This window comes from Mytilus galloprovincialis, chromosome 13 (genome assembly GCF_965363235.1).
Source record: "Mytilus galloprovincialis chromosome 13, xbMytGall1.hap1.1, whole genome shotgun sequence".
Taxonomy (NCBI): Eukaryota; Metazoa; Mollusca; class Bivalvia; order Mytilida; family Mytilidae; genus Mytilus; species Mytilus galloprovincialis.
The window spans coordinates 42,946,316-42,958,728 of record NC_134850.1 but is presented as its reverse complement, the minus strand read 5'-3'; the positions used below and the strand labels follow the sequence as shown (position 1 = coordinate 42,958,728).

Here is a 12,413-nt window from a genome sequence, read left to right as displayed (position 1 = left end):
AAAAGTATTCGGACGCAGGACGACGACGACGACGACGACGACGACGACGACGACGCCGACGCCAACGTGATAGCAATATACGACGAAAAATTTTTCAAATTTTGCGGTCGTATAAAAACAGTAAAATTTCCTTGAAATTACCAATTCAGGGGCAGCAACCCAACAACAGGTTGTCTGATTCATCTGAAAATTTCAGGACAGATAGATCTTGACCTGATAAACACTTTTACCGCCATTTTGGTCATGTTTGACTTATTTGTAAATCTTACTTTGCTGAACATTATTGCTGTTTACAGTTTATCTCTATCTATAATAATATTCAAGATAATAGCCAAAAACAGCAAAAATTCCCTAAAATTACCAGTTCAGGGGCAGCAACCCAATAACGGGTTGTCGGATTCATCTGAAAATTTGAGGGCAGATAGATCTTGACCTGATAAACAATTTTACGCCATGTCAGATTTGCTCTAAATGCTTTGGTTTTTGAGTTATAAGCCAAAAACTGCATTTTACCCCTATGTTCTATTTTTAGCCATGGCGGCCATCTTGGTTGGTTGGCCGGGTCACGCCACACATTTTTTAAACAAGATACCCCAATGATGATTGTGGCCAAGTTTGGTTTAATTTGGCCAAGTAGTTTCAGAGGAGAAAATTTTTGTAAAAGTTAACGACGACGGACGACGGACGACGACGGACGACGGACGACGACGGACGCCGGACGCCAAGTGATGGGAAAAGCTCACTTGGCCCTTCGGGCCAGGTGAGCTAATAATATTCAAGATAATAACCAAAAACAGCAAAATTTCCTCAAAATTACCAATTCAGGGGCAGCAACCCAACAACGGGTTGACCGATTCATCTGAAAATTTCAGGGCAGATAGATCTTGACCTGATTTTTTGGCCCCTAATTCCTAAACTGTTGGGACCTAAACTCCCAAAATCAATACCAACCTTCCTTTTGTAGTCATTAACATTGTGTTTAAATTTCATTGATTTCTATTTACTTAAACTAAAGTTATTGTGCGAAAACCAAGAATAATGCTTATTTGGGCCCTTTTTTGGCCCCTAATTCCTAAACTGTTGAAACCAAAACTCCCAAAATCAATCCCAACCGTTCTTTTGTGGTCATAAACCTTGTGTCAAAATTTCATAGATTTCTATTAACTTAAACTAAAGTTATAGTGCGAAAACCAAGAAAATGCTTATTTGGGCCCTTTTTGGCCCCTAATTCCTAAAATGTTGGGACCAAAACTCCCAAAATCAATACCAACCTTCCTTTTGTGGTCATAAACCTTGTGTTAAAATTTCATAGATTTCCATTCACTTTTACTAAAGTTAGAGTGCGAAAACTAAAAGTATTCGGACGCAGGACGACGACGACGACGACGACGACGACGACGACGACGACGACGCCGACGCCAACGTGATAGCAATATACGACGAAAAATTTTTCAAATTTTGCGGTCGTATAAAAACAGTAAAATTTCCTTGAAATTACCAATTCAGGGGCAGCAACCCAACAACAGGTTGTCTGATTCATCTGAAAATTTCAGGACAGATAGATCTTGACCTGATAAACACTTTTACCGCTGTCAGATTTGCTCTAAATGCTTTGGTTTTTTAGTTATAAGCCAAAAACTGCATTTTACCCCTATGTTCTATTTTTAGCCATGGCGGCCATCTTGGTTGGTTGGCCGGGTCACGCCACACATTTTTTAAACAAGATATCCCAAAGATGATTGTGGCCAAGTTTGGATTAATTTGGCCCAGTAGTTTCAGAGGAGAAGATTTTTCTAAAAGATTACTTAGATTTACGAAAAATGGTTAAAAATTGACTATAAAGGTCAAAAACTCCTAAAGGGGTCAACTGACCATTTTGGTCATGTTTGACTTATTTGTAAATCTTACTTTGCTGAACATTATTGCTGTTTACAGTTTATCTCTATCTATAATAATATTCAAGATAATAGCCAAAAACAGCAAAAATTCCCTAAAATTACCAGTTCAGGGGCAGCAACCCAATAACGGGTTGTCGGATTCATCTGAAAATTTGAGGGCAGATAGATCTTGACCTGATAAACAATTTTACGCCATGTCAGATTTGCTCTAAATGCTTTGGTTTTTGAGTTATAAGCCAAAAACTGCATTTTACCCCTATGTTCTATTTTTAGCCATGGCGGCCATCTTGGTTGGTTGGCCGGGTCACGCCACACATTTTTTAAACAAGATACCCCAATGATGATTGTGGCCAAGTTTGGTTTAATTTGGCCAAGTAGTTTCAGAGGAGAAAATTTTTGTAAAAGTTAACGACGACGGACGACGGACGACGACGGACGACGACGGACGCCGGACGCCAAGTGATGGGAAAAGCTCACTTGGCCCTTCGGGCCAGGTGAGCTAATAATATTCAAGATAATAACCAAAAACAGCAAAATTTCCTCAAAATTACCAATTCAGGGGCAGCAACCCAACAACGGGTTGACCGATTCATCTGAAAATTTCAGGGCAGATAGATCTTGACCTGATTAACATTTTTACCCCACATCAGATTTCCTCTAAATGCTTTGGTTTTTGAGTTATAAGCCAAAAACTGTTTTACCCCTATGTTCTATTTTTAGCCGTGGCGGCCATCTTGGTTGGTTGACCGGGTCACGCCACACATTTTTTAAACTAGATACCCCAAAGATGACTGTGGCAAAGTTTGGATTAATTTGGTCCAGTAGTTTCAGAGGAGAAGATTTTTGTAAAAGATTACTTAGATTTATGAAAAATGGTTAAACATTGACTATAAAGGGCAATAACTCCTAAAGGGGTCAACTGACCATTTCGGTCATGTTGACTTATTTGTAAATCTTACTTTGATGAACAGTATTGCTGTTTACAGTTTATCTCTATCTATAACTAGAGGCTCTAAAGAGCCTGTGTTGCTCACCTTGGTCTATGTGAATATTAAACAAAGGACGCAGATGGATTCATGACAAAATTGTGTTTTGGTGATGGTGATGTGTTTGTACATCTTACTTTACTGAAGATATTTGTAAAAGATTACTAAGATTTACGAAAAATGGTTAAAAATTGACTATAAAGGGCAATAACTCCCAAAAGGGCCAACTGACCATATCAGTCATGTTGACTTATTTGTAAATATTACTTTGCTGAACATTATTGCTGTTTATAGTTTATCTCTTTCTATAATAATATTCAAGATAATAACCAAAAACAGCAAAATTCCTTAAAATTACCAATTCAGGGGCAGCAACCAAACAACAGGTTGTCCGATTCATCTGAAAATTTCAGGGCAGATAGATCTTGTCCTGATAAACAATTTTACTTCATGTTCGATTTACTTTAAATGCTTTGGTTTTTGAGTTATATGCCAAAAACTGAATTTTACCCCTATGTTCTATTTTTAGCTGTGGCGGCCATCTTGGTTGGTTGGCCGGGTCACGCCACACATTTTTTAAACAAGATACCCCAAAGATGATTGTGGCCAAGTTTGGTTTAATTTGGCCCAGTAGTTTCAGAGGAGAAGATTTTTGTAAAAGAATACTAAGATTTACGAAAAATGGTTATAAATTGACTATTAAGGACAATAACTCCTAAAAGGGTCAACTGACCATTTCGGTCATGCTGACTTATTTGTAAATCTTACTTTGCTGAACATCATTGCTGATTACAGTTTATCTCTATCTATAATAATATTCAAGATAATAACCAAAAACAGTAAAATTTCCTTAAAATTACCAATTCAGGGGCAGCAACCTATCAACGGCTTGTCCGATTCAACTGAAAATTTCAGGACAGATAGATTTTGACCTGATAACCAATTAACCAGATGTCAAATTGTCTCTAAATGCTTTGGTTTTTGAGTTATAAGCCAAAACTGTTTTTTACCCCTATGTTCTATTTTTAGCCATGGTGGCCATATTGGTTGGATGGCCGGGTCACCAGACACATTTTTTAAACTACATACCCCAAAGATGATTGTGGCCAAGTTTGGAATAATTTGGCCCAGTAGTTTCAGAGGAGAAGATTTTTGTAAAAGAATACTAAGATTTACGAAAAATGGTTAAAAATTGACTATAAAGGACAATAACTCCTAAACGGGTCAACTGACCATTTCGGTCATGTTGACTTATTTGTAAATCTTACTTTGCTGAATATCATTGCTGTTTACAGTTTATCTCTATCTATAATAATATTCAAGATAATAACCCAAAACAGTAAAATTTCCTTAAAATTACCATTTCAGGGGCAGCAACCTATCAACGGGTTGTAATATTCATCTGAAAATTTCAGGACAGATAGATTTTGACCTGATAAACAATAAAACTCCTGTCAGATTTGCTCTAAATGCTTTGGTTTTTGAGTTATAAGCCAAAAACTGCATTTTACCCCTATGTTCTATTTTTAGCCATGGCGGCCATCTTGTTAGAATGGCCGGGTCACCGTACACATTTTTTAAACTAAATACCCCAAAGATGATTGTGGCCAAGTTTGGATTAATTTGGCCAAGTAGTTTCAGAGGAGAAGATTTTTGTAAAAGAATACTAAGATTTACGAAAAATTGTTAAAAATTGACTATAAAGGGCAGTAACTCCTAAAGGGGTCAACTGACCATTTCGGTCATGTTGACTTATTTGTAAATCTGACTTTGCTGAACATTATTGATGTTTACAGTTTATCTCTATCTATAATAATATTCAAGATAATAACCAAAAACAGTAAAATTTCCTTAAAATTACCAATTTAGGGGCAGCAACCCAACAACAGGTTGTCCAATTCATCTGAAAATTTCAGGGCAGATAGATCTTGACCTTATAAACAATTTTACCTTGTCAGATTTGCTCTAAATGCTTTGGTTTTTGAGGTATAAGCCAAAAACTGCATTTTACCCCTATGTTCTATTTTTAGCCATGGCGGCCAACTTGGTAGGATTGCCGGGTTACCGGACACATTTTTTTTAACTAGATACCCCAAAGATGATTTTGGCCAAGTTTGGATTAATTTGGCCCAGTAGTTTCAGAGAAGAAGATTTTTGTAAAAGAATACTAAGATTTACGAAAAAATGGTTAAAAATTGACTATAAAGGTCAATAACTCCTAAAAGGATCAACTGACCATTTCGGTTATGTTGACTTATTTGTAAATCTTACTTTGCTGAACATTATTGCTGTTACAGTTTATCTCTATCTATAATAATATTAAAGATAATAACCAAAAACAGTAAAAATTCCTTAAAATTACCAATTCAGGGGCAGCAACCTATCAACGGGTTGTCTGATCATCTAAAAATTCAGGGCAGATAGATCTTGACCTGATAAACAATTTTAGATTTGCTATAAATGCTTTGGTTTTTGAGTTATAAGCCAAAAACTGCATTTTACCCCTATGTTCTATTTTTAGACGTGGCGGCCATCTTGGTTGGTTTGCCGGGTCACCGGACACATTTTTTAAACTAGATACCCCAATAATGACTGTGGCCAACTTTGGTTTAATTTGGCCCAGTAGTTTCAGAGGAGAAGATTTTTGTAAAAGTTAACGACGCAGGACGACGACGGACGCCAAGTGATGGGAAAAGCTCACTTGGCCCTGTGGGCCAGGTGAGCTAAAAATGATAAGTAGACACAAATGCAGAAAGTAGGTTGTGACTAATCAAAAATTAGAGAGTTGTATAAACAATATTTACTCTATACCATCAGTCTCGTCTTTAAATGAACTTACATTCCATAAACAGACATGATCGGTGTTCCCATTGTAAAATTAGTGTGGAAACCTACATTTCATCAACACACAGGATTGGTGTTCCAATGGTATAATTGTGAATGAACTTACATTCCATCAACAGACAGTATAGGTGTTCCCATGGTATAATTAGAGTAGTTGCAAACCAAATAGAACTCAATGGTATCTCCCTCATCATCTGTGGCTTCCAACTGATACTGTATTGTACCTAAAATATACAAATTACTAAAGTTAAAGTAGCTTAATAAACTGGTTCTGTATTGTACCTTTAATAAACAAAGCACACATGATTATAGTAGCTACCAATTAGTTGTTGTTGTACCTTAAAATATATACAAGAATGTGTCCATAGTACACAGATGCACCACTCACACTATCACTATCTATGTTCAGTGGACCCTAAAATTGGGGTCAAAACTCTAATTTAGAATTAAAATAAAAAGATCATATCATAAGAAACATATGTATTAAATTTCAAGTTGATTGGACTTCAACTTCATCAAAAACTTCCTTGACCAAAAACTTGACCCTGAAGCGGGACAGACGGACGAACGAACGGACGCACAGACAAGAAAACATAATGCCTTCTACTATAGGAGGTGGGCATAATAAACAGCTGCGCCATGAGTGCATGATACGCCCGACGTCTTGTGTTGAAGTTTTATGCAATAATCATAAATAGTTTCTGAGAAAGTTTAAAGCAAAAACCATATATTGTTTTTGAGACAAGGTGGTACATGTGAAATCCCCCACCCTATTTTTTTTTTTTTAAATAAAATTTTAAATCAAACCAAAAAGTATACAGATCTTTAGATTAATATAACAAAGACTTGTGTAAAGTTTTAAGCAATAATCATAAATTGTTTTTGAGATACGGCACGACATGTAAAAAAAACCTCCTCCTTTTTTACAAAATACTCAATAACTCAAAAATGAAATTTTGAATCATCACCAAAAAGTATAAAGATCTTTACATTAATATAACAAAGATATGTGTAAAGTTTTAAGCAATAATCATAAATGGTTTTTGAGATATGGTGCGACATGTAAAAACCCCCTCCCCCTTTTTTACAAAATACTCAAATAACTCAAATATGAAATTTTTAATCATCACCAAAAAGTATACAGATATTAAGATTAATATAAATAAGAAGTGTTTAAAGTTTTAAGCCATAATCAAGAATCGTTTTTGAGATACGGTGTGACATGTGAAAAAAACACACCCCTGTTTTAGTTACAAAGTGCTGTAACTCAAAAAGTTTAAATTCAATTTTCAACAAAAAGTATACAGATCATTTGACTATCATAAGAAACAACTCTATAAAGTTTCATGAAATTTGGATAAGTCATTCTCAAGTTATGTTGCGACATGTTTACGCCGGACAGACAGACAGACAGGCGGATGAACGGACAGACGGACGGACACCGGACATTTGTATACCATAATACGTCCCGTCAAAATTTTAACGGGCGTATAAAAACCACAAAACTATATATAGTTACTGTAGCTACCCACTCGTTTTGTATTGTACCTTTAAGTATACAAATCACACATAGCTATAGTTGCTACCATTTGGTACTGTACAGCACCTTTTAAAATAAACAAATCACACATCACTATAGAAGCTACCTACTGTATTGTACCTTACAATAAAAAAAATCACACATAGCTAAAGCAGCTACCAATTAGTACTGTATTGTACCTACATAAATACAAACCATATATAATTAAAGCAGATACCAATTGGTACTGTATTGTACCTTGGAATATACAAATCACACACAGGTATAGTTTGATACAAGTAATCATAAGATGGATCAAAGACTTTTAATCTAAAGTCTGAGTAGTATAAACTGGTCCCTGTCCTGTCCAAAATCTTTTACCCATTGTTCAACAAACCCATTTATATATACACACTGAAATTCCTGAATTTACAGTATTCAAAGATTTTTATTCCCTTTCCTACCTGCATCTTCTGACATGTAGATCACATCCGGTACTGTAAGATAGGGCTCTGAATTCGTAATGGAGGCCTTGGCATTAGCCAGAGAGAACATGGTTTCATGTTTGAAGTATGGATCATTGACTGCTCCTTCTGTCAAATCTCTCCAAGTGTTGCATACCTGTAAATGTGGCAGAAAATATAAAACATATATCAAGAAAGTCCAGGAACACATTCGTAAATTAACACGCAAAACTGTATAGGCATACGTCATATGAGACCTATATTGAAAGCGGAAAGTATTTCAAAACTTGTCAGTAAAATACAGATATATCACACTTAAAAAATTATTTGCTATAAACAGTGTAAATAATTAGGAAGATGTGGTTTGATTGCAAATTGAACAATGACCTAAAAGACAAAGAAAGTGAATAAAAAATCTTCTGGACAATTTATGCCCTTTAACAGTTAGGTAAAAATAACTAGAGTCTCTTAAGTTAAGAGCCTGTGTCACTCACCTTGGTCTATGTGCATATTAGACAAAAGACACAGATGGATTAATGACAAAAATTGTGTTTTGGTGATGGTGATGTGTTTGTAGATCTTACTTTACTGAACATTCTTGCTACTTACAATTATCTCTATCTAGAATGAACTTGGCCCATTAGTTACAGAGGAAAATATTTTGTCAAAATTTGCAAAATTTATGAAAATTGTAAAAAATTACTGTAAAGGGCAATAACTCTTTAAGGGGTCAACTGACTATTATGGTCATGTTGACTAATTTGTAGATCTTATTTTGCTCAAAGTTATTGCTGTTTACAGTTTATCTCTATCTATTATAATATTCAAGATAATAACCAAAAATGGCAAAATTTCCTTAAAAGTTACCAATTCAGGGGCAGCAACCAAACAACCAGTCGTCAAATTCATCTGAAGATTTCAAGGCAGATATATCTTGACTTGATAAACAATTTAACACCTTGTCAGATATGCTCTAAATGCTTCAGTTTCGAAAGTTATAAGCCAAAATCTACATTTTACCCTAAGTGCTATTTTTAGCCAAGGCCGCCATCTTGGTTGGTTGGCCGGGTCACCGTACACATTTCTTAAACTATATACCCTAATGATGATTGTGGCAAAGTTTGGTTAAATTTGGGCCAGTAGTTTCAGAGAAGAAGATTTTTGTAAAAGTTAACGACGACGGACGACAGACGCCAAGTGATGAGAAAAGCTCAAAATGGGCTACGTTTACAACAATTTACAACAAATTGTCAAGAAATAATTTAGTTATTCTTATACAATCTACTTATCTGTATATCAAATCAAATGAACTGGCTCAGTTTCCATAATCACCAAAAATGAATTATTATAAAAGCAACAATATATAGAAGTATAAACCTCAAGCATGTGTATCCACACATCACTAGAGACATACTCTGTATGCATATGATTAAAAAAATAAAAAAAATACAGTTAAAGAAATAAATACCTTGATAGTGACAGTACCATCATTATTGAAGACCTCAGTATCTGTCTCATTACATGTTCTACTAGACTCCTCCCACAATTGTCTCACTGAAAAATATAACATACTATTTATAAGAAAAGAGAGTACAAATTAGGTTTTAGCCTTTTAAATTTACTTTGGACTGTTGTATTCTAACCTTTTCTCACATTTCAGTTTCTAATCAAATTTCAAGGAAAATTTTCAGTTTTCATGTTAAAAGAATACTTTTTTTCCAATGCAACTTCTGATTGATTGAATGATTAATTTCTGGTGAATGCAGCAACATTACAAACAATTTATGTTAAATAGTGAAATGTTTTCTTTTCATCAGCGAACAAACAAACGCAAGTGATGGTTTGATTAATATGTTTTATGCCATTTCAACATACATATAGGCAAATAGTAAACAACATATTTGATATACCAACTGTACTTCAGAGAGCTTAAACTAATATGCCAACACAATTAGGAGTGGTTGTCAAGTACAGTAAATAGGCAAGTGAAATTCTGAATTGACCTCTATGGGTGGTGATCCAGTTTTGAAAAGACTTTTTCTGGGTACCATGGATGATTAAAAATATAAAACAACATGTATTGATCTTTAACACCACTTTCAGCACTGTTAGCTATATTGTAGCAGTAAGATTTTAATGGTAGAAGAAGGCTGAGGGAATCACACCCTTTGGCAGGAAAACTGACCAACTTATTCTATCAAAATTGAAGTCAAGCACACCTATCATGTGCAGGGTTCGAAATCACAACCTCAGTGTTGACAATACTGGCTAGTGATACAATAGTTGAACTTGTTAGACCAGTTGATAACTGAGACACCTTGGATATTTAAATGGAACAGCCCTTATCTTACCTGGATTCCAATTTGTCAATATCGTTCTATTGCCTGAATGAAGTTCAGGACCGGCAACATCACTGAATGTCATCAAAATCGGTCCAGGCATCATAATATGTCCAACAGACACAAAGGAAAATGCAAATTCACTTTCATAGAGTCTGAAAAAGAAAATATCTACATGAATTAACTTAATAGCAACAAAAATTCTTATTTTTCCAGGATGGAAGTTTGTTTAGACATATTACATAGTTAATTTCATCATTAGTATAACAACAATGTTGCATAATATTGCAGGGTCATAATATATAACCTAGAATTAAGATTAGAATTCCCTAGGCAAAGCTGACATTAGATGATTATGACCATTCTTCTATTGCAATTGTGAACAGCCTTAGTGGTCTTGTGATTTACAGCTCGCCATGAACAGTCTCCTTTAGGTTTTTTTATTTTCGAGTATAAAATAATTACTTTTAGTCCAAAATATATGTGAACGTGAAAGCCAACTAACTATGAATTTCATTGGATAGTTGTCTCAATGGCAATCATACCACATGTCCTTATTTTTATATAAATACTGATCCTTTTAAGAGATGAGTTTATAAATTAAAGGATCAACATTAAAAGAACTTCACAAAGAGTCAAATATTACCCTTAGAAATTGATGTTTTCTATACAAATTTCACATAAAAACAGTAGTGATATTTATAACTATTAAAACAAACAAACATCTTATAGACGCGTCCCATTTAAAACTAGAAGCTCTAAAGAGCCTGTGTCGCTCACCTTTGTCTATGTGAATATTAAACAATGGACACAGATGGATTCATGACAAAACTGTGTTTTGGTGATGGTGATGTGTTTGTAGATCTTACTTTACTAAACAATTTTGCTGCTTACAATTATCTCTATCTATAACAGTACTTTCTGTGGAAAATGTTATTGAAAATCTTCAAATTTTAAGAAAATTGTTAAAAATTGACTATGAAGGGCAATAACTCCTTAGGGGGTCAATTGACTATTTTGGTCATACTGACTTATTTTTAGTTCTTACTTTGCTGTACATTGTTGCTGTTTACAGTTTATCTCTATCTATAATAATATTCAAGATAATAACAAAAAAACAGCAAAATTTCCTCAAAATTACCAATTCAGGGGCAGCAACCTAACAACCGATTATCCGATTCATCTGAAAATTCCAGGGCAGATAACCTGATGAACAATTTTACTTCCTGTCAGATTGCTCTTCATGCTTTGGTTTTTGAGTTATAAGCCAAAAACTGCATTTTACCCCCATGTTCTATTTTTAGCCATGGCGGCCATCTTGGTTGGTTGGGCGGGTCACCGGACATATTTTTTGAACTAGATACCCCAATGATGATTATGGCCAAGTTTGGTTAAATTTGGCCCAGTAGTTTTAGAGAAGATTTTTCTAAATGATTACTAAGATTTACGAAAAATGGTTAAAAATTGACTATAAAGGGCAATAACTCCTAAAGTGGTCAACTGACCATTTTGGTCATGTTGACTTATTTGTAGATCTTACTTTGCTGAACATTATTGCTGTTTTCAGTTTATCTTTATCTATAATAATATTCAAGATAATAACCAAAAACAGCAAAATTTCCTTAAAATGACTATTTCAGGGGCAGCAACCCAACAACGAAATGTCCAATTCATCTGAAAATTTCAGGGCAGATAGATCTTGACCTGATGAACAATTTACCCCCCATGTCAGTTTTGCTCTTAATGCTTTGGTTTTTGAGTTATAAGCCAAAAACTGCATTTTACCCCTATGTTCTATTTTTAGCTGTGGCGGCCATCTTGGTTGGTTGACCGGGTCATCGGAGACATTTTTAAAACTAGATACCCCAATGATGATTGTGGCCAAGTTTGGTTGAATTTGGCCCAGTAGTTTCAGAGGAGAAGATTTTTGTAAAAGTTAACGACGCCGGACGACGGACGACAGACGACGGACGACGGACGCCAATTGCAAGTGATGAGAAAAGCTCACTTGGCCCTTCGGGCCAGGTGAGCTAAAAATGATGCAGAACTGACCCCTAAAGTACATGTATGAATTATTTGTGTAGTAACAAAAGTCTTAGTCAAATTTTCAGTTTTCGCTTTGGCCGCCACCCCTGATCCAGAAAGTTTTTGGCTACAGAATATTTTGTATCCTAGGTTGCGGTCAAGGGTTTCCTCAAGCTTGAAGGTTCAAAAAAATACATTTTTTTTTTTTTTTACAATATATCCAAAATGTGCTGACTTTCATGCCTTGAATGTAATCTAATGAAGAGATTTGTTAAACTTCGAAATAGATACATTGAAATCCCTTAAAGTTAACACTTAGAAAGTTGTCCTTTACTAGA

The 12,413-nt window shown here is 35.0% G+C and overlaps 1 protein-coding gene across 1 annotated transcript in view; it reads right to left on the bottom strand.

Moving 5' to 3' along the window:
* The window catches only part of LOC143056125 (uncharacterized), a 240,686-nt gene that overhangs the window by 42,065 nt on the left and 186,208 nt on the right, over positions 1-12,413 (bottom strand). The window contains exons 72-75 of the mRNA XM_076229211.1: positions 10,063-10,205; positions 9,180-9,265; positions 7,712-7,868; positions 5,835-5,952 (exon numbers count right to left, since the gene is read on the bottom strand). Coding sequence (XP_076085326.1) covers positions 5,835-5,952; positions 7,712-7,868; positions 9,180-9,265; positions 10,063-10,205 — 504 coding nt within the window. The remainder of the gene's footprint in view (positions 1-5,834; positions 5,953-7,711; positions 7,869-9,179; positions 9,266-10,062; positions 10,206-12,413) is intronic.